This window comes from Bombus vosnesenskii, unplaced genomic scaffold (assembly GCF_011952255.1).
Source record: "Bombus vosnesenskii isolate JDL3184/JDL3185 unplaced genomic scaffold, Bvos_JDL3184-5_v1.1 scf7180000013270, whole genome shotgun sequence".
NCBI classification, from domain to species: domain Eukaryota; kingdom Metazoa; phylum Arthropoda; class Insecta; order Hymenoptera; family Apidae; genus Bombus; species Bombus vosnesenskii.
In genome coordinates this window covers 1892157-1915061 of record NW_022882928.1, presented here as the reverse complement: position 1 = coordinate 1915061, position 22905 = coordinate 1892157, and the positions used below count along the sequence as shown (strand labels likewise).

General features: G+C 48.0%; 1 protein-coding gene across 6 annotated transcripts; it reads left to right on the top strand.

Moving 5' to 3' along the window:
* Positions 1-319: 319 nt before the first annotated feature.
* Positions 320-21976, top strand: LOC117230937 (synaptogenesis protein syg-2). Of its 6 annotated transcripts, XM_033488872.1 has the most exons (13): positions 3324-3776; positions 9910-11111; positions 15630-15789; positions 17421-17632; positions 17714-17824; positions 17899-18114; positions 19006-19302; positions 19389-19519; positions 19584-19743; positions 19815-20117; positions 20379-20840; positions 20932-21141; positions 21282-21976. In XM_033488872.1, exons 2-13 carry the CDS (start codon positions 10925-10927, stop codon positions 21323-21325), a joined length of 2493 nt encoding a protein of 830 aa, XP_033344763.1. In that variant the 5' UTR covers positions 3324-3776; positions 9910-10924; the 3' UTR covers positions 21326-21976. The 6 variants fall into 6 exon arrangements, with proteins under 6 accessions (XP_033344766.1, XP_033344763.1, XP_033344765.1 ...); XM_033488875.1 differs by lacking the exons at positions 3324-3776; positions 9910-11111 and adding an exon at positions 320-411; XM_033488874.1 differs by lacking the exon at positions 9910-11111 and having other exon boundaries at positions 3325-3776.
* Positions 21977-22905: the final 929 nt, after the last annotated feature.

The following is a 22905-nucleotide window of genomic DNA, read 5'->3' as shown; positions in this document are numbered from 1 at the left end:
ATTTTACGAATTGGTCGGTTGGAAGAAGCACGAACAAACTGACGCATAGGCAAACATAGTACGTAATCGCAAAAGTACATATTTTTAAGTCGCGGTCGCAGATACGATATCGCTTCCATTGCGGTTCAATGAGTTGTATAGTGCTAACTTGCATAAATACGACACTGTTTGACACCAAACATCACACGACAGAAACGAAATTGCGTTTGCAATGTTCGATAAACGAGAAAAGCGTCGGAGATTAGAACCTCTGCCGTATTATTCACCGACAACGGGCAACGATTCCGTTACGGTATGTTGGTAACGTTTCCCGCGGCCGTGAAAACTTCTCTCGAACGCATGCTACCTGAATACCTTTGGATTTACACATTTAGTTGTCATTTCGACGAACCGTTAAAATACGAAGATATGGTGAAACATTTCTTACAAAGTACAAATCGATCTGTTTTATCTACTGCCAATACAGAAACGCAAGTACGAGTCGTTTCCGTTACACGATTTTCTTTCGCGAGATGCCACTCGAGATTCCATCGTCGAGCGAAATATCAAACTGTGTTCACATTGGTCGCACCTACTTCGATAACAGCAATTGCACATTATTCGATAAACGCAATTAACTCCATTTCAATTTGCAGTTGCACGACTATTACGAGGTACCTGTGTATCGATACGGAATAAAATCACGAAAAGATCATCTCATACCGAGTATCATTCTCAACCATCCTCGAACGATTTTCTGCCAACTAATTACTTGTCCGTTAATTTCTCCCGCCTTCTTCGCAGTTCTTTTTATCCTTAGAAAGAAAACGAACCAATGGCTGGCGTTTTTGATTTATAACGGTGCATGTTACGGAGTTGAAAACCTGCATCCGGCACGAGAAAGGTATCTAGGACGCGTGGGTACGAGTGGCTGTCGGAAAGAAAAAATTCTCAGCTCTAAAAGCTTTTTACCAACCCTCTGACGAACGTTACCGACATTAGAGCATTTACCTATAAAAAGACAATGCCCGTAGACCCGGCAAGTTTATTCGACGAAACTCCTCGAGAAAATAGCGATTCGAACGAATGCGAACGACCGGATCGAAATCGACGACGTTTGGATACACCTCGACGATGGCACATCTTGCACCGAGCAATTTTGAAAATCGATCAAAGTACGTGCATCGTCGACGGCCTGGCTGCTGCGATGGATGATTCCTTTCGTCAAAGGGAACGTTTCCACCAAACTGTCCGAATATCCGGCAGCGTTTTGAACGATTCGCGGTTTGCAGTTGCGCCAGTCCGAGATCTATTTTTGAACAGGATGTATTTATAAGTAACCTTACCTTTCGTGGTCCCAACTACGTGTCGGCACTCGCGTAAATGGTATTGCGACCATCTGAACCTCTTTCAGAGCCGATATCTCACGCGTCCCTCCGTCGTGAGTACTTGTTAAACGGAGTAACACGAATTATATCGTCGTTGGAAAATGCTTTTGTAATGGACGCCGCTACTTAACTCGCCAACGACATTAGTAATTAAATAGCTTCATAGCTACGACGTTAACACGCTGCTTCGACGAGTCCCCACGCTGCTTCTTCCTGCTCTGCTTTTTCATGCTTAGATAAACGTCGCGCCAAGGTCTGCCTTTCCATCCTCTCGACGATCTCGTAACGCCAATCAAGCAATAAAGCGTCGTCTGATCGCGATTTCATCATCAAAATCGAGGATAACGTACGTTGGCGTGTCGAAAGAAACAAACAAGATTCGGATGTTGTAAGCGTGTTCGTCAAAATAAAAACGAGCGGCTGTCTTCATTTCGAACCAAATCACGGCCCTACGAGACAAACGGAACAGTCTTTGTCAAGGGTTCCCTGGATAATCTCGGGAAAGCGGGATAAATAACCAGACGGCTCGTAGACCGAACCGTTTAGTCGTTTATATTTGGATACCGATGTATTCTGCGATCCCCTCGTATTTTGCATCGCGATCGCCAACTCTTCGTTATTCTCTTGGCGTCTAAAGTTCTATGCCACGTTCGAACGGAGGTGAGAGTTTTTGCGCGAACACTCTTTCTTTGCCTGACAAATTAGAAACGCATCTGCAAAAAGAGAGAGATAGAGATAGATAGATAGATAGATAGATAGATAGATAGATAGATAAAGAGAGAGAGAGAGATAGTCAAGATGCGAAATGTTATGAGATGAAACTTCGGTGCGGCGACCTTCGCGCGTGAGACGTTACCGCAAAACCAACTGCTTCCAGGAACGGCGCCACGATCTACGGAAGCCGACCTAGATGCTCCGCATATTAACCTACGAGCGATTCAAATTTTGGCGACGCGAAGATATTTTACGAAGAGTTTAAGCTTCGACGAGGATCGCGCGAGCAATCTCTACGTTCGAATTCAATGGGGAAAGAAAAACGACCCGGTCTTGTTTTCCTTCTTCTCTCCCTTCGATGGAATCGGTCCTTGAATTCGAAAGAATTTCCCATGTCACGATGGACGAGGATCGCTGCCACGTGATACATACTGTGTTTTGACTGATACCGTTCGCCGGCACCACGATAACTCGTCGAAGAAAGACAGCCTATCGTTGAAACGTATCGTTGCACGGAAAAAGGGACAAAGACGAAAGGTCCCATTCCCATAGGACGCTCGACGGGAGAAGGTTTTTAACGTGACCGGAGTGTTTTCTGTCAAACAAAAGCTTATTATATTATTAGCTTGTCTCGGCTCGGTGAGAAAGAATTTCTTTTCGACTAGAAAGAACGAAGGCCATGTTCGAAACCAAACCCCTTTTTTCCGTTCTGACTTTTCGTCCAATTGTATTACAGAACTCGAAACTGGCTCGTCACTCGCGTGAATCTCATTTTAGGCAAAGTTTTTCCTTTGAAACGCGAGACCCTATAATAAGCGCGAAGTTCGTGAACAATTAGAGGACTGTTTCATGAACCGGTCCGGCCAAGTTGCAACCACGCGTCTGTCTCTTCTGGATTAAAGCGAGCAGAGTACATCCAAGAATTTTAGATCGTCTAATTGCGCGCGTTAGAATAAAGCGTTCGTAATCGCGCGTCGCGAACGCTACGTTCGTGTGCGATGAAAAAAGTTAAAAGGTGCGTTTCGCGAAAAATTGTTCGCAGCGTTTTTCGTTCTACGATCGATGAAACAATTGCGATAACTACGTCGCTCGGAGCGATTACTCTACGTGATTCCGTCGCTAAATGGTCAGGTCGTCGAGAAGAAGAGAAGAGAATCTACGCTGGTAATCGGTCGAAGCTAATATGTACATATTATGTCTGCATGTTACACGTACACACATATGCTAATATACCGTACGCTAGAAGTTTCGTAGCGTTGTAACCGGTGTAATAAGGTTAAAGATTCGTTATCGTTTTCATACATCGAGCCGGTGTTCTTTCTGCTCGTTAAAACCGTAGCCTTTGATATCCGAAGCTCGATGTCCAGCTAGCATTAAGTGACTTACGACGTTTTCACTGTGGCCTGACGGAAATAGCGTTATGGCGAGCACGAGCAACAAGAAACGTCGCGAGAAAGGGGAAAGGAGATGTCGCTCGCGGGAGATACAAGACGGGCGCGTAGAAGAAAACGGTCGTGAGAACGAAGAGAGAATCGTCGAGAAGAGTGGGGAAGGGGAAGGAAAAGAAGGGAAAGGAAGGGGTAGGAAAAAATGGAGAAGAAAAAGGGAGAAATATCGCGGTGCAGAGGCGACTAGAGGAAAAACGATCGAAGCGAGCAAGGCCGAGGGAAAACGAACAAATGCTGCGCGTTGAAGGTAGGGAAGCAAAGGAAAAGAAAGACGAGCGAAGAGGGGACGAGGATAGAGATGGAGGCGAAGAGATACGAAGAGAGAAATCTTCGTTTTCTAACGGGACAGGTGCATGCCTCTATTTTGGCGAGCTCGCTGGCAAATGTTTTGTCCAAGCTGGTATAAAATCGCGACGTTCCTCCGCTCAGCTTCTCTTAGATCTCAACCCGCTCCTTTTAGTCTCTTCGAGTCTCCCTCTTTAGCTCGTTCGCTCGCGCTCAAGACGTTCGCTGAGGGAAGCGAGTCACAATCGACTGGGCGCTTTCGCTGCCTTTCCTTCCTTCATCCGGCCTCGCGCGCGAGAATTACATAACATTTCGTTTAGTATAGTCGCGAGTGAGACCCTAAACTCGTTTCGCTTATCTGCCTGGACGAGTGCGTCGTTCGACGCAAATGTCCGTGACACAATAGCGAAATTTTCTCAAGTAAACACGTTGATTCCGTTTCGAAGAAACGTTTCTGAAAGCTATCGTGACTCGTTTAACCATGGGAAAAATAATAAATTCCTTTGCTATAAGTCCAATTTAGTCACAGTGACGAGACACGTAACTAGAACGCGAGAAGAATGCCAATATCTCTCCGAAAAACTCCAAGAATTCGACGTTGTCGAATTCTTGGCGCCAGAAGGTTAGACAGAGAGAACAACATTAACGGCATCTTCGTTGAATCGCCTCTCCCTCGTTCTCGTCGTGCTTTGTTTCTTCCACTCGTTCCTTTCTTTTTCTCCTGTCTTCGTTTCGCGCGTCATTTTTCCTTTCTATTTCGCTGCGCATAATCGTTCCGTAATAATTTTAGTTGACGTTAGACGCTCTCCACAGGCGCACCAGCGACGATCGTTGACCGCGCGCATACGTAACGATCCTACTGAAATTATTCCATTTCCATTCAAGAGGAATCCACGAGTTCTCGCGAATTTTCTTTTTCAATGCGGCGACACGACGTCGAAAATTCGTCGACGTCGATGTGCCAACGCGACCTCGTTAAAGTGCATTTTAATTCTCGCGAGGCGAAGATTTCCTGCACGCCGTCGTTAACCATTGCCGCTGTCTCCATTGAAATTCAATTCTCCCATGGTACAGGTCCAATTTTTTGCCGGTCAGGAATTTTTCTGGCATCCGGTGAATTAGCTTTCTCCTAGCCTTTTCTCGATGATATCGTCCCGTTATCTGTTTACAACGGCGTTTGCCTACGTAGTTTTTCGAATTTCGACAGAAAGGAAAAAAAAGACGGTTGCTAAGCGCGAAGAAAAAAGCCCGGCGCCTACGGGAAATCTGACGGAATCGAGACACGTGCGTGCGCGCACACGTGTTCACGGCCGAAACAAACGCGTGAATCCGATGGACGTGCAGCAGCATTTCCAGATTTATCGACGCATTAGGGCTCGGCTAAAGCGGTGCCGCTTCGTTTCTTTCTGCGACAAATCGATTAAAACAGCGACAACGTAACTCGGCTTTTGTTCCATGCTTGTCGTCGAGTTATCGTGATACGCTCTTGTCTTTTGTTTACACCCCCGGGAATACTACACGTTGGTTTCCTGCACTAGAAACGAGAATCGATTTCTCCATTAAACGACGTCCCTGGCGTACAGAGGCGGCGTATTAGACTGTAATTTGTATTTGTTTAGTAAATAATTCTCGTTCCCTACGTAGAAACCAAAAACGGGAATGTACGCGATCCTGTTCGCGAAACCTTTGAAAACCAAGATATGTACGTAGTACGTACATGTTATAATAGAAATGGACGCTTTCAGAAGTCAATGAAAACGGATTTCGAGCTGTGTTTCCAGAATGGAAATAATTTGTCCTTGGACAAAGAGCTAGTTAGAGGCTATGCCCTTGAAAATGTACGAGCTAGGAAGCGAGAACTCCCTCCGGTATTAACAAATGTTTCCTATTAAACGAAACCGCACACACCGGCTGGAATAATTAGCAGCGGCGGACTATACGATTCCATATGGGCTATCGCTCTGGGAGTTTGAACGATTCATTCGCGAGAGAGAGTCGTATATAACTCGGTCATCGAAGAGGGGGATAGTAGTGGCGGATACGTCGCTCGAAGGGTGCTGGAAAAGCCTCGGGCCTCGTGAATCATGGTGGCCACGCGAAAACACCATAAAAATAATACAGCTATGTCACGATAGGGCAAGCGTGACTCATCCTCCCGCACGAGTCGTTGGATCTTACTTCCGAAGACTCGATCGAGTCAACCATGGGGTCCTCCTCGTGGAGACGATGAAAGGGTGGTCCGCGATTAGGGTGCGCCCCAACTGTCTCGACGCTGTGTCGAGACGCGTAACAGGCATAACGACAGACTATCTTCCGTGATTCGGCATCGATCACATCCTACACGACGGCTATATCCCGGATGTACCGTGGAACCTAATATTTTAAGGGGTTTTACGAATTCTCACCATCGAACGTTGGAAAACGCCGACACCGGTCCCAACCTCGTTCGACGTAGCAAATCTACACCGATGCAATGAGAATCTAGGCGGGATATTGTTACGGGGATAATGCGATTCGGCGGAAAGCTACAGGAATGGTTATACATAAATATTAATGGGCAGAAAGCGAGCCGCGTGACGTTCCGTAATGCCGCATTCAGATTGATATCGACCGCTTTCGATTCTCGTTAGTCATCGTGGTTTGTTCCGTGTAGTGTGCTTTCCAGACACCGCCGTAACACGTAAATGTACGTTTCAATGAGTCACTGATACGTGGAACTGTTTACCTGCAAACGGACACGTGCCGGAGCTGACCAACAACGGTGTTTCATACGATTCGCGTCTGTTAAAAGTATCGCGTGATCTCGTCTCAGGATCCAGACGAATCGAGCGCAAAACCGGGCTAGCGACAGTTGCAAAATGCAAGCACGAAATGTATACTGATTTTCGAAATCGAAGAGGTCGATCAAAATTAGCTTGAAGGCTGGTAAACGCGCGTCCGAGGACACGCACGAGACCAAGGCGTCCGAAATCTTAATTCTCAACGACTCGAGACAAGACGTTCCACCGGAAATATCATATTCCTGACCCGCATACGATCTACTTATCTCTCGTAGAAAATCAACGATTCCCGTCGATTACGCGTCCCTATAAAGCCAATGGTTAGAGACGATTAAAGGTGGCTGTAGTTGATTAAAATATATAGAAGATCGCATTGTTGCATTCAGCTAGTCGACGGTGGAAACGTGTTGTGACACTCGGCTGATAGGAAGTAGGATTTATCTAAACGGCTATTTAAGCCGTGGCATGCGTATCCTGTATGCGTGTGACGAACGTAAACGGCTTTAGTGATAATTTCGTTCGACTCGATCGAGACGATAGACGCGTAAGAAAGCAGTGGCTCGTTCAAGGACCACCTACGGGCTCTCATAAATTTTCGCGCCAATTTTCGACAATTACGTCTCTTCTATAACTCTGTTATTTGTGGTCCGCGAGTGCCGAGCCTGACGTACTTTATCCACACGAGGGATACGTTAGATATCGATCTGGCTTTTCTCAACCGCACTCGTTCTCGCCGAAATCGAGATACGCGATCGAAGGGAAAGGGAGCCGGTTAATGTGCTCTGCACACACAGCCATTTACTCGTATTCGACGCTGGATGACGAAGGGTCTGGTTTAATGGCAGTTACGACGAACGCGTTCGTCCAACACATACGTAGCTGGAAAATTTTGCTCGAAATACGAATCGAATCGGACACGCGACTCGAAACCTCGTCACCGGACTCGTGAGATAAGAAGCACGTGACTCGACCTTTTTACACATTGCTGTATCGAAGAGATCGCTTTTGGAACGCCGCACCGTGCCGTTGCTAATTGAATCGCGCCCACCCAGTGAATCGAATCGAATCGAATTACGAACGAGCCGCCTCCTATGTCTATTAGCAGCGTATAAAAGGCAGCTGTTCGTGCCGCGCGACGACACTCGAAATGAGTGATAAAAAAAAGGGAAATAGCAACAAAGTGGTGGAATTGTTTAGTTTAGAGAGGCAAAAGCGGAGCTTGGGTAAAGAATAAATACAGACTGGCCAGCAAAAGTTTCGAGTGGCCGGCAGAGCACTCGAGCATACAGCGACCGCGTTCAATTGTACCTAACCGAGTGGATAAAGTTTGACGAGATTCTCGCTGGCAAATAAACGCGACCATGCTACTAGGATTCGACGTTCGAGCGACCAATCGAATCGACGTACGATCTCCAACAGATTTTACACCCAGCTTGAGGAAACGAGCCTATTCCTCTGCCGTTTTGTCCGCTTTCTTGCTCACGACAACGATCTCAAAGTCCGGTCCGTGTTTTTGCGAGCAATCCGCGGTCCTCAATTCCCAATTCGTACATTCACGTGGGTGCGTGTGGTCGACCTCGGTGAAAAAGAGAGGGTGTAGGTATCCGACGCGAGGGAAACGCGAGGATTCCGAAAATAGATTCGCTGCGAACCGTGCGGCGACATTAGAAACACCCTGCGTATAATGCCTCTCTCTACCCGGCTACAGTAACGGCTTGGCCTCTCTCATCCACGGCCCTGGCGCTTTCATTATGAAAAGAAAGCCGAACGTAAATACACGTGGACACAAAGGTGCCACCTACGCATCGATTTTGTAAATTACAAACACCGTTCGTTCGACCTTCGCGTTTAATTCGTGCGTTAAACGCGTGTTTCTTGAACTCCGCGGCTAGAGAAGACACGGTTCTCCATCGGTGTTTGTTTTCTCATCCGACCCATACCGGGACGCAAGTATGTGTTTTCACAGAATCAATAAACGAAACGGAAAGAAGGTAGCAGGAAAAATTAATAGAAACGACGAATGGATCGGGTGGACGAGCCGGATCGTTCGAGCAATCCATCAAACCGAACGCGCATCCATTCGTGCGACGAGTTTATCCCTTCAGCGGGCATTCCTGACCCTTCGGTTCGGCCGACGACTCCACCCTCGATGAACACGCTGCAGCATATCCAGCCCCCCTACGCTCGCGTAATCGTCTGCACGATGATACGCCAGAAATTCACCCCGCGTTTATTCCACTGAGGCAAACTTGGTCTCGTCCCTTTCCAGTCCATGTCAACAAGTCAGAGAGAGAGAAAGAGAGAGAGAGAGAGAGAGAGGGAGAGGAAAAGAGAAAGAGAGACACGCGGCGAAGCGGAACGCATGCGTTTCCAACCTTTCTACCCTACGCATGTAAGAAAATGTATACGTACTTTGCCTCGCGGTTCTGTGTACCGCGTGTATTTGCGCGAAGACAGATATTTATCGTGAAATAGCTAACCTTGAAATAAATCTTTAGCAATCGGTTACTACTCGCACTGGCCGATGAAAACGAAGCAAATAACGCAAACGCATGATTCCGTACAACGAGGTTCCGTAACTATCGTGGAAATCTTGTTGGACGATTCTCGAATGTAACGAACCCGCGATTATTAACGATGCAAAAAGCGTGAAAACGGTAGGGTTACGGCTACGGAGAAAACGGGGTTTTCAGCTGGCGCAAACGAACGGCACCGAGTGGATTTTGCGCGCGTCATTAGCACAAATGCGTCGCGGTGCATCTTGGTGCAACGTGGTTCACGCGCGTTAAGATGCGTGTGCATTAGAAAAGCGGAGTGGGCCGTGGCTAAACGAGCGCGTGTGCGTGCTGAACTGCGTGTCCTCGGGGCCGGGTTAAATGGACGTGTGCCGCACGAGGAGGGTGCACGAGTGGGGGTAACTACACGCGTGTCGTCGGTTTTGGTTTTAGTTCCGTGGCAGTCGCTGCCGACGACGACGATCTCAAACGGTTGGCGAGCCCCGCTGCTGGTTTCTTCTTTCGTTTCTACCGGCGAACACGCGCGCTACGCGTATATTCTTTTTCTTCTCGTTCCGTTTGCCGATCTTTTGTATCGTTCGTTTTGTCTCGACGGTATTCGCGTTCCGCCAGATTCGCATACCTCTCGTCGACGCGCGTTATCTCCACGTAGCTTGGCTCCACGCTATAGACAACAACATACAAGTGCATGCGACAATTCATTGACATTCTCCGCGAGATACGGTTAACGTATCGAACGTACGACTATTACTCCGCTATTCGACTTTATCTGCAGCGCGTTGTTATTATTCCACGACAGCGGAGAGCAATAATAATCGAAGCGAGTTCAGCCGCCTCAGACGCCAGCTGTATCGAGGCACGCTTCACACAGGAGCACGAAATGCAACGAGAAGAATAAAATACGAATCGAGCCACCTGATCGTGGGTCTAATTTAAAACCGCGCAACGCGGGAAAAAGTGGTAGCCGCCCAAGAATAACGAGCGTGAAACTCGAAGGAAGGAAGAGAGGCATCAGGAAGAAAAAGGAGAGTTGCGGGCTGTTTCGCAGTCGACATCAAAGTTGAAATCTTGCGGGGGCGTTGCGGAAGGACGCAGGAAGAGCTCGGAGCGGAGAATCGAGAGGCTAAAACGCGCGACGAACGACACTCGCATCGAGCTGACGACAAAAAATTTGACAAAGCGAAAGGAATTTAAAGGATAGGAGCGTAGGAGAAAGGGACGATTCGTCCGAAAAGGGACAAAGAGGGAGCCGAGTGTCGGTCAAATGCGAAAAAACGTCGGCTCGTTTTGTTAATCAAAAGATTTCGGTTCGGCACGACGACGTGTTCCGACTAATAACGAGCACGTGTGACCACAGCGCCTTGCGTCGATCGGAAAAAGGACCAACCGAGGAGAGAGAAGGGGCGTAGCACGAAAGGAAGTTCGTAGAAAAGGATCTTCGCGCGACGACTTCGACCATTGCAGCTTCTTCCGCCGCGTCTTTCTTTCAAACAATCAATTCGAGATTGTCCCTTCGAGAGATTCGAAACATTCCGATAAGACGCGACGACGATTCCACGAACGATCGGAATTTTTGTGACACAGTTGCTTATTAAACGGGTTGCTTCTTTGATATGACGACAAATCGATCGTCGATAGATCGATCATCGCGACGACCGAATGCTGTCGAGAATGTATTCCGTGTCGTCGGTTCGGTTCCGATCGATCGAGAGAACAGTGACGTTGTGTAATCGCGGCTCGAATTATCGCGTGAGAGATCGTCGTTGATTCAGCTACCGACGATACACGGAAACAATTGGATCGCGCGCAATCGGATGTCTCGAGAGGTGTTGACCGGACGTGGCTGGTGGGTCGCGCGTCAACTCGAACACCTGATTCTCGGTTACCGGTTCGAGATGCGGCGCACGTCCGGACACGTGTTTCTGACAAGTTTGCTGATACTGCTTCGAGCACGTCGGGCAGACGCAGCTACCGAGAATTCGCCCGAATTCTCGAACAAAGGTACGTTGCATCTTTCCGGATGCTCACTTTCATATTACAAACAAACGGGCATGTTACTAAGTGCTTCGTCTTGAAACGCGAGGCGACTCCGTTTCCATTTGCATTCACCGTGTTAACGCGTTTCACAATAGGAATATTTCTAACGAACGAACGAATTAACGTTTTGCGAGGTTCCCGTATATGTATACGACTGCTTTGATTCAAATTTGCTCGAACTGCAGGGTAATAGATCGACAGAAAAGCGGTATTACCGCTAAGCGGTTCCAGACTTATTTTGAACCGAACGAGCGCTCTGACCTCGACACGATTTTAAATAAGTTAAAAGTTTGGTCACTTCAGCCTATCGGGAACAACCGGAAGAATTCGAATAAACTCGTACGCACGCGGCACAACCATCAAATTTTTGGCATATTTTCCACTCTCGATACACTCGCTTCGAAATAAAAGGAGCAACGTCATCGACGTTGCTCGCTGTTTTCTTTCCCCTTGGCAGGTATTTTGTCCACCTTCGATCGCCCAATAGCTTCCTCTCGTATAGGTACGTTCAAGTATAGAAAAAGAAGAACCACGTCTGCGAACGATACAAAATTTCGAATTACGTTCTTAAGCAAAACTCGTTGTATATTCGAGGCAGCGTTAGACGATATAGCAACCCGATAGAAATAGACCGTCTCCCGTACGATGATACTGGACTTCTCTATTGCTTTAATTTACGAAGACGGTTGAGGCTGTCAGAGGTATCATCAGCGGAAATTCGAAAAACGCGATATACCTTGAAAGAGAAGAAACGAAAAGGGAAGAGAGAACAGGGGCAACGTTTCGTCATCGATGCTTCGATCGGAAAGTAAGAAGCGGGTCCCGGTGAACTTACCGGCGGATATTTTGGGCAAACAGCACGCCTGCTACCAAAGCAAAAGAATTTGCGCGATTTATTTCTGGCGCCGTAAAAAGGCGCCGCTTCATTTTGATCCCTCGCTTCATCCGTCACGGAGCTTCACAGCTCTTCGGAGCGCCGCGGCTAACTTCCGAAATTTATGAAAAGAGCGGAACGCGATGGTGAATCGCGAAAGATCAGGACGCATCGAGGAACACGCGAACATCGAGCGGTATTAGAGTGCCTCGTGCAAGAAGGAATGCGTCCTCGCGAGCGTCGTTTATAGCTTTTAACCGAGCACAGACGGGACAGACTCGGACGACCAGGGAGGACTCAAAGTTCGAAGGAATTCGGGGAGGACCTTCCGACGTGTTTCAAATTCCGGCCTGGCTTAAGATATATAGGTATTGTCCTTGCGGCGAATAACAAATCCGTCGATGATTTCTTCGTTCGAATGAAAATATTTGCGGAAGAAAACGTAAATGAAAGACCTGCCTCTTCGGTGATCCATCATCGCCCCTGTAGGTATCGCGGCGATCTTTACATGTTTGTTTTACGAGCCGCCGCAAAAGCAACGCTTTCCGCGAAACGAAAGCACATCGAGCTTCCGAGCCGCTCTTCGCGCGCCGCTTCGCTTCTCCATCTTTTCTTTTCGTCTCGCTAATTGCGGGACAAATTTTACCATGACGCGCGATCGTTCGAACAACGAGGCTGTAAATTCGAGACACGATTCACTCCGCGCGAACGTACGCCGAGTTCAAAGAATTTAACGAAGCAGAAGGGAATCGGTTGCGCGTCGAAATTTTCAGAGCGCCACGAAAAGCCTTTAACGCAGGGCCAAGTTTGAATAACAAAACGGATGAGCCGGAGAGGCGCGGAGCTTGTAGCGCCAATGAAATTACCATACAAAGTGATCAAACGGGCAGACTTTTACGTCTATGGCAACCCTCGGACGCATTACAAAAGAGTGCCGACACAGGACCACCAACCACCAAAAAATCGACTGGAAAACCGGTACAAGTTTAATCTTACGCATATTCGTGCATTGCCGCAGGTACAAATCGACCCGGCGAACGCTGGGAGGAGTCGGTTAAATAATTACGGTGCCGTCAATGAAATATCTTGATTTCGCCATCGGAAGACCTCCAACGCGGTCTTTTAACGTCTCACAAACCGGACCCGCCTCCGTACCTGTCATTTTTCAAAGGTTACGACCTATAAGCAGAAACCTGGCGTCGTTCATATCTCATGCGTGTAATCGATTTTAGACCTTCGCCGACCCCCAAACTCGCAGAAATATCTTTCCTCCTTTCGATGGTTATTTCGCAGACGCAATCGTAGAGTCGCTCGTCTACGTGTATAAGAAGAGAATTTTGATTTTCAATAAGCACGGAATAGCGGTGTTAGGGTGCCGTCTTTTCCAAAGTACCGAAATACCCATCGGATCGAAGCGCAACGTACGCGGTGACAGTTGGAATTTTATTGGGCAATCGAACTTCTTCTGGGCAGGATAGCAACAGGTGTTGGGGCAAGAGGATGCGGAATTATGCGAGAATGAAATTGACTAAAGCGTGACCGAGCGGGGTAGATTAGAAAGAGATAACGCGCACGAGTGTGACACGAATGTAATAAAAGGCTACATTCGGCGTTTTGCGTGCGAGCGATGAGAAACCGATCGAACTAGAGACCAGCGGCGAAGATATAGCCAGGCTATGAACGAAAACGCCCGACAAACGATGGAATGCCATCGATCTATTCCGCCGCGACCGCCACGAGTACCGACCGCGGCGGACAAGACTCGAATACGTTGTACGAGCGGGACAAAAGGCAGGAAATTGCACGGTATCGCGTAGCGAGCCCGCACGAGCAGCGGATCGGAGGGCCGCGGATAGACGCCGATAAAAACTCGTAAATTAATTCCATGTTGCGCAGAGGTCCCCGACGCCATGGAGCCTCGTGCCAACCTCGCTTAGTCATGACTCCGCGTTACTCCACTCGTCGTGTTCGTCGCTCGTAGATTACTGTAATGGCCGCCTCGAGATACTCGCCGGTTCGATTCGCGAAAGATGGACATCGAATCGGGTAAAAAAGAAGAAACACGCGAAAGAAAGAAATCTGAGGAAGGGACACGAAAATAGACAAGCCGGCGGAAGCGCGCTTTCCTAACGAGCGTGATACAAAAATAACAGGGCTACCCCTCGGCCGAGCATTATTTACATAACAGTACACTTTAACGTACAGATTTTTTCTTCGAATCGTTACCAATTTCCGTTGGATATCGGAATTCTATTCCGAGATGCAACGATGCACGAGCGGAAAACGATTGTTTGGAAAAGAACCACAGGCACACGGCTCTCCGACCAAAATTAGGGATATACATCGCGTCGATGTTTGAAAATCTTGATTACAAACGCTCCATTCGGACGATAGTAGTAGCCTTGGAAGCTCTCTGAACGCCGTAGTTCCGCGAAACGCGATCTGTTAGCTCGTCTCTGATTTCGATCTATGGAATATCGACGTCGGTCGATCGAAATAACACGTCAAATTACGTAATAGCGAGACCGCGTTTGCGTGTCGCCGGTTTACGAACAGATTGAAGCCTGGCCGAGCGCAACGCGGCGACGAAACGCTCTGTCGAGAAGACAAACTAGGTTCGGTCGTTCGCCTTTCAGCGTCGTGTTACGCCGTGCGAACACGAAAAACCTACACAGCATGGAAAATGGAAAGCGTCGACGAGCGAAAGAAGAGAATGGTGGCCGCGCGCAAGCGAGCCCCTCCAGTCAGCCCTCTTGATCTTTCCTTTGAAACGTCAACGCGATTCATCTATCTGGATATCACGAGCATCCCGCAGGTTGTTCGATATCGGAGCGATGCATCATCGTCCGTAATTTTCTGCTTACATCGGTCGCGATTTAAACTTAGAATCGTTGCGACGTTACCAAGTTTCACCCATGGAGAAAATAGAAACGATATAACACGAACGCGCACGTGCGTATATGAGAACCAGTGTTAATGTACATCGCGGTATGCCATTGATAACTCGGTCGTTCTCTCTTGGCACTCGCTATCTCTAGTTCGCGCTGGGCTCGATTTTCCATCGTCGACTATCGAGAAACCTTGTCGCGTTCTCGGCGGATAATTGCGAGATTAAGAAAATGGAGCATCGGCACGACGCGCTTACTTATGAAATTGCCTGTAACTACGGCATCGGCTTGTAAGATTTACCGGCGTGTCTCTTATTCGAACTCGACTCGGTTAAATCCTATTTTAATCGAAACGCGAGTGCGTGCGCCAGCGTATGGCTCGTTTCCTAGAATAGGCAAAAACGACGAGTTCGTAGCGTAATGAGCACAATAGCGAGCCAAAAAGGATCGCATTGTCATAGAGTTTTGCTGGTATTGTGTTGGTGGTGTGCCGTGGCCTGGTACGCGACGAAGCGTGCGCGACGACAGTTCGGCTGCCAGGGAATCGCTTCATTAGCGCCACTTTCTTCGTCGCTTCGCGTCACCCTTAACGAACGACCGAGAAGAGGATACGACGAAAAGGGGTGGTCCCGGCCTCTTTTCGTTACCCCGTGAATCTCCCTCGAAAACTAACATCTTAGTAACGATGCTTATATATTCTTTCCTGCGTTTCTTTTTAAGGGTCTACTACGACTCACGCTCTTACAGCGCCGCTCAGATTGGTGTGGGGCAGCGAGGGCAAAGACGTCGAATTACCATGCGACATCACTCCACCGACACCGACCGACTCCGTGAACATGGTGCTTTGGTTCAAAGACACCGCTGGGATACCTCTTTACAGGTAACGTTCTCCCGCCATTCCATTCCTTTCCTTCTATCTCGTCCGGACAAAGGACAAAGCTAGCTGTTGTATCCTAATCCCGTGTATGTTATTTGGCGTAACACGATGGACCGAATTTACAAATCCATTTTTTTCTTTCCTCTTCTCTGCTTTGGTCACGCAAAATGTACGATAAAAGAATGATAGCCGAACAGAGTAAAGATAAACGACAGCCATCGATTCACCGTGACTTTATTTTACCGGATATACGCGTTCCTTTGACATCCGTTTCGCCAACTTGCCGTTAACGCGAAATCCATCAGGAAGGAAGAAGCTCGAGCACGAGTCGCGTGGTCGCTTGTCGACCACGCTTAATATTCCTAGATGCCATTGTTCTGACATCGTATCTCGAAATATCTCAAGCCAAGCATCCGAAATAGGGTTCCTCTGTACCGTCTTGCTCTATTATGCAGTCGGGACTCTGCCGTCGTTCTTGGAAATAAGCCGCGATCCTTATCACCGCTATCTTATTCGTCGACTCTCAACAGCCAACGACCAGTTTAATCAAAATGATCGCGCGTGCTCCACGAGTCGCGATTGACCGTTCGACCGAAAGTAGGATTGAGGTAGATCGCGTAACGTAAATAAACCAAAAGACCGTCGAGGATGGTTGGCATCGACCGTTGGAATTTCTTAATACCAACGAACTTTCAGAAATAGAGTGGTGGATCGTCATTTCGTGCTGACAAATACACGTAAACAGTGTATTCCGGATGGTTTATTTATGAACGGGAGTTGTAAGTTTGTCCGTAAAATGGAACGGTCTGTTTCAGTGTCGGCGAGCCATTAATCGCGAACCGGGCGTCGTTGTACGAGCGCGAGATTACGGCATAAAGAATTTTCCTGGGAAAGGGCAAACGCGTGGATTCGAAGAGAAAAGAAAATCCCTTTTGCGGCTGGGTCTGTTCCGCGTGAAAGAGCGATCGTAAAAAAATACGCCGGAAAGGAGGGACGTCGAGCGAGACGAACGCAAAGCAGGTGGCTTTGAGATTTTACGAGTTCAGTTATTCGTACCAATGGTCTGTGCCTTCGACACAGTTTTTTTTCCTTCGGCTCCCCACGAGGCGCGTAGCAGGCAACCGTCAAGAAGAAACGAAAATCCGAGGGAAGAAGAGCGCGGGAAAGAAGTTGGTACAGTTACGAAATAGTTGGAGAAGAGCGAGACGTTTACAACCGGCGTCACAATTTGCAGCAAATCGACTGCGAATTGATTCTTTTTCCGTCGTGTTGCCGCGGAGATTTCCTCCTCGACATTGCGTAACGGTCAACCGTTCGCGGTGAATCTAAATTCGCTGACTACGTGCTTGCCAACTATCCTTTTTTTCTCCGTAAATAGATGCGCGTGCTAGAGTTAGTCACTAAAATTGGCCAAGGGGGGTCCACGGTCCGGTGTTTACCACCTCCTTTTACACCCGGAAACGTCAACTCGCCCGATCGTTGACTCGTCGATTGTCGAGCCAAGAATTTCGACCTGCTGATCGGCAGAATGCTCCGGGTAACCGGGTAACCTCGCTACTTTGATCTTGATGCCGCTGCGAAAGGAAACAAATTGTGTTCGACGATCGAAAAACGTTGCTCGTCTTTCTGCGCAGCCTGGACGCAAGAGGCAAAGATCTCGCCTCCGCCGTTCATTGGGCGGTCAGCGATGATCTCGGCAAGAGGACCTACTTTCAGATCGGTGATGGCCATCGAGCTAAGCTCAAAGTTACCAAGGTCACATTCAAGGACCAAGGAATCTTCAGATGTAGGGTAGATTTTATCAATTCCCCGACGAGAAACTTTCGGGTGAATCTCACGCTCGTCGGTGAGTATCGTCCAAAGGGTAGAACGTTTGCCGTTCGATCGTAACAGGCGTAACAAGTTCGCGTTTTTCTCCTCTTTCCAGAAGAACCATCCAGACCTGTGATATACGATGCTCAGGGGCGAGAGGTGACAAGAGTGGCTGGACCCTTCTTGGAAGGTTACAATCTCGACTTGACCTGTCAGGTGTCTGGGGGTAAACACTTGTACTTTTTTCCAACGATCCAAGTTCTTGCACAGTTGCCCTAATCGTGTTATTATTTATCTTAGGAAGACCGAAGCCTACGGTAGTATGGTGGAAGGACGGTAAGATACTGGACTTCGTCGTTGACACAATTTCTATTGGTTCCCCGAGCAAATTCACGGTGAACCGTCTTTTCATCAACGAGGTGACGAGATCGTTGTGGGGCACGAAGCTCGAATGCAGAGCTCAGTCGGAGCAGATGACCTCTCCGATCGTTCGCGAAGTGCCTCTAGATATTTACCGTGAGTATCGCGCAGTGTTTTCTCGTCGACTGGCTTTGACAACGGCGAAACAAACGACGCGGTTCAGAAAGGGCAATCGCGAGTGGCGCGCGAGCCTAACATCTGGCAAGAATAAAATACAACGAATAAGCGCGCTCCACAAGGTCGCATCTTCGAATCTTAACGCGTGCTAAAAGAGATCGCGGACGGCTTAAGCGACAAGTTAGTCCGATTTAGTTCCGTCCACGCGTTCTCCTCCTAGCGTTCGCCTTTTGCGTCCGCCCTGTCGATATCTTGCACGATCCAAGTCGTTCCGAGAAAAAAGCGTATCTACGAGCGCGCGCGGCTTCTAAATATTACGTAAGCCGCTCGTATTTCTCGCGAGGCGTTCAAATTTCTAGCCAGATCGAGGCTGTTCGATGCTCGAACCGCACCGCACGTCAACGGCTTCCTATGTTGCAACATAAGCGCCGGACATCCTGCGTGGCAAGAAATATCGCTCTTATTCATCCGAATGTCCTGCGGCTCGGCCGACGAACAAGAAAGAAATTTAAATATAGTTGGAGCTAGTGACCCGCGGCGGAAGCGAGATGAATTCCAACGATTTCGCGCGGGCCTCTTCTTAACTCCTTTGACGGTCGTATTTCGTGGAATTGTCGTTGAAAGTAAAAATACGCGGTTCGAGTGGCGAGCATGTGGCTCCCTCGACCCGTTATTTTCGCCACGGCTCGAACCAGCTATAGGACTCGTCCTCCTAGCAATTTTTTGTAGGCAGTCGCGGATCCTTGGAGAATCGCTGAAGCGATCGAGCGAGAAAAGGAACGCAGGCGAAGCAGGCGTTTTCTTCGCGGCATGCTATCTCGATCGAGCATACGCACGAACGAAATTCGTAATCGTCGATTCGTTTCGCAGTGAAGCCTGCGATCGTAAAGATCGTCCTGATCGACAGTCAAATCTACGCCGGGCGTCCGCTCGCGGCACGCTGTGAAACCTGGGGAAGTTCTCCCGCTGCCAGGATCATCTGGAGGCTAGGCGGACAGACGATAGGCGATCCCAACGTGTCGACTACGCAGAGAAGCAATTCGACGATCAGCAAGCTGGCTCTGGTCCTTGGCAAAGACGACAATGGCAAGAGATTAACCTGCAGAGCCGAAAATCCCAGATTTCCCGGCGGAGTGCTCGAAGAAACTGAGATCTTGGACGTTGCCTGTAAGGTTTCCCTCTTTTTCCATCTTATCAAACGATACGTATATCTTCCCAAAATGACACACAGCTTCTGTGACTTTCGCGTTTAGACATACCGGTTGTTTCCATCGACCTAGCCACCGGTTACGTCCTGGATACTCTCAGAGAAGGGGACGATCTGAAGCTGGTGTGCGACGTGGAGAGTAACCCACCTCCGACCCGAATCATTTGGTACCACAAGGTAGGAAGAGCTTTTACGCGATTACTCGGTTCTAAGAGGGAGTACGAATCACGGGCCCTTTCAGGACGATCGATTGGAGCACGACGTGACCGGTGGAACGCTGATAGCCTCCAACACGTTAACGCTGAGGGTACTCACTCTGGCTCATGCAGGCGAGTATTCGTGCGAAGCGGTGAATTCCGTGGGAGAGGGTCGGAGCCGTCCGATTTTCGTTCAGATGAAATGTAAGTACATGTTTCGCGGCTGCTACTACTGCAATTTCGACTTTCTCAACGGAGATTGTTCTGCCGGATAGACGCGCCGAGATGCAGGGCAGGTTACGAGCGACGCGAGGTCACGGCTGGTCGCCACGAAACGGTGTCGCTACGCTGCGAAGTCGACGCTGTTCCGAAAGACGCGGTGCGATTCTCTTGGACGTACAACGGAACGCGCGGTGACGTGTTGCCGATGCCAAACTCCAGAGCTCGGAATAACGGGCTCGTTAGCGTTCTCGAGTACACTCCTACCACTGACGCCGACTTTGGAACTCTGGCTTGCTGGGCGAGCAACAGCGTCGGCAGACAAAGGACCCCTTGTGTATTCAACATCGTGCCCGGAAGTATGTGTCCTTGGAAATTGATAACTAGAACAAATTCCACGAAAGCATGCCGACGAAACTTCGACGTTTTCGCGTGCTCTTCCGCTTTTTATTTGAAATCGTCTCGCGGTAAAGGGACGAAGCTTCCTTAAGAAGCCAAGTTCAACGTGTTTCGTCGATAGCGCCATTTCACGGCCGTTCGATTTGTCGACCAAGTTTTCGAATTATCTTTGACGACGAGTCACTGTTCCTCTGTAAAGTAACGAACGTTACGATTCGCAGAGCCACCGCAGCCACCGTTCGACTGTTCTCTGCACAATGAAACCACCTCGCTGCAAGTGAATTGCGTGCCCGGCGCCGATGGTGGTTCCCCGCAATACTTTTTGCTCGAAGTTCGAGGGATACCGAGAAACTCCGGCGTCGTTCAGATGAATCCGCCGACACTCCACGCGCCTCAAAGCGACCAGGGAATGGTCGGAGACGTACCGGCGATATATCAAGAGAGAAATCCAAGGCCAAGCTTTCAGCTGCACGGTCTTGAACCCGGTTTCGATTACACGTTATACGTGTACGCTGTGAACGACAGAGGAAGGAGCGAGCCAGCGCTGTTGGAGCATATACGAGTGGCTGAAGTTATCGGCGGGAAGATCGAAAGAAACGGCTTGTTTCTGGAGGATCTGAAAAAGGCACTTCCCAAGGCTAGCTCGGAAAATATGATCATCGTGATCGCCTTGACAGGTACAGGTAATCGAATATAGGAAAATTTATACACTCACGTGTTTCACACGACACGCGTCCATGGACGAGTGAAAGCGAACGAGATTTTGGATCGAAGGTGCGGTGGCTTTGATCCTGATCGGTATCGGGGTGATCATCGGGTTGGCGATCTGCAGGAGAAGGACCGCGTCGCCGCTCAAAGACGGTCCGGACGATTTTACCACCCCCACCTACGTCTCTGCTCAAAGGATCGAGCCAAGGATCAGATACTCGGGCGACAGCAGACGTTCTCAAAGAACGAGCTTGTACATCGAGGAAAATCGAAACGGTAGACTTTTCTTCGACTCTCGAAAAGCATAAATTTCGCAAACGTTTTAACACGCGAATGCTCGAATCTTTGAAAATTATTTGAGACCATATAATTGCGATCCCAGTTGAGTTAATGTTCGCTTCTTTTTATATTTACAGAACCGGATCTTCTACAGAGAGTCGAGATCGATCTACACGATTAATCTTCCAAAGGCTGCTTTTTATTTTGTACAGTTAGAGGTAAAACGTCCATCCTGTGTATATATCGGTCGGGCACAAGTGCCTCTTTCCTTAGGATTTAGGATAGTAATTCGGTAAGGCATAAGAGAAGAAGAGAACAACACGATGCATCGTGAGTTTCCTCCGGTGATTTAACACTGTTTCCAGAATTCCTGTACCTGTTTTTTTTACAATCGTATTCGAGGAAGTATCTTTTAAAACGTCGGCTAGATGACGAACTTTAGAACGTTATTTATTGCATTTCTTGCTGTAATTTACGTGCCATATTTTTTTCTTTCTTTGTGCCTTTTTCCTTTTATTTTCTTCCATCCAGATGAACAAAAAATAAAAGTATTATAGGTAATTGCGCGACGGTACTCATCGACTCGTGTCTTTATGATAATCGATGCTTCAGCGGAAGCTTGTCGTTTCTCGTAGATGAGCGGAAAAACTTCGCGTTTATGACGAAACGATTTCGGCGTATCTTATCTTGAGATTTCGAAGAAACCTCAAAGATTATATCTCGAGATTTCGAAGAGATCGAAAACGTTTATCTAATTATGTAAATAGCGTACGAAAATGCTGGATTGTATTATTAGCGATTAAACGGCCAAATAAATTTTTACGTAATATCAGGCGTGTGTCTATTCGATGTATGTTCTCCCCAACCATCATGCAGCGTACGTAGTTCAGAGCGGAACAAATAGTTTCTAGACCAAACGTAAAATGCCTCCGATACCGGATGTTTGGTGCTATCGATTGTTGGTAAAAAACGTGCGTTTAACCATCGACGCGATGCGATATCGCTGAAAAACATAACGCGTCCACTGTTTCGACAGCAGCTCCAATAAACAATTTTACGAAAGATCGTAATTTTGCTGGCGGTCGTAGCGTTCCAATTCGGACGAAAGATCATGATCGTGCGATTTCGCCGGAATAGATAACAGACGATGAGAATCAACAACATCCGACGCCCGTAAATTATACGATATTTCCGGTTATCCAGGATCGAGAAAGTGCGCTGATCGAAAACAAACTGTATTGTTTAGCGTGATACTTCAACTTCTGCGGTAAATACAGGGCCGTCCGTTTAGTTCAACGTTTTAGCATCGTGTTGGAGATCCTGCCGAAGGCGTTCGCGAACAACTGCAAGCAGGTGAACCGACCAATCTAAACATCCCGTTATACGTATGTATACGATCACTTGGATTATTTGTTTAGTCCTTTCAGGGGATCGTTACTCTCTGAGCGAACATGATTTCCGCTTCCCAAGAGCAGGCTGTGGAAATCAAAAAATTATCTTACGCGATAATTCGTGCTCGAATACCGCGATACGGAAAGTTTGAAACGCGAAAATGTAATGGCAACTAATCGATTTAATCTTTGATCGAAACTAATCGGAGATTAGTAAACATCGCTCGTTAAACGGCTCGTTATAAAGCGTCGATTCGCTTTGACGAACTGCGCGACGATAAGTTTGATCGTGCGCTGTTTATTCGTTATTTACGAGTAATCTTGCATAAATATACGTCGCAATAATTATAACGGGAATTATACGTTGACG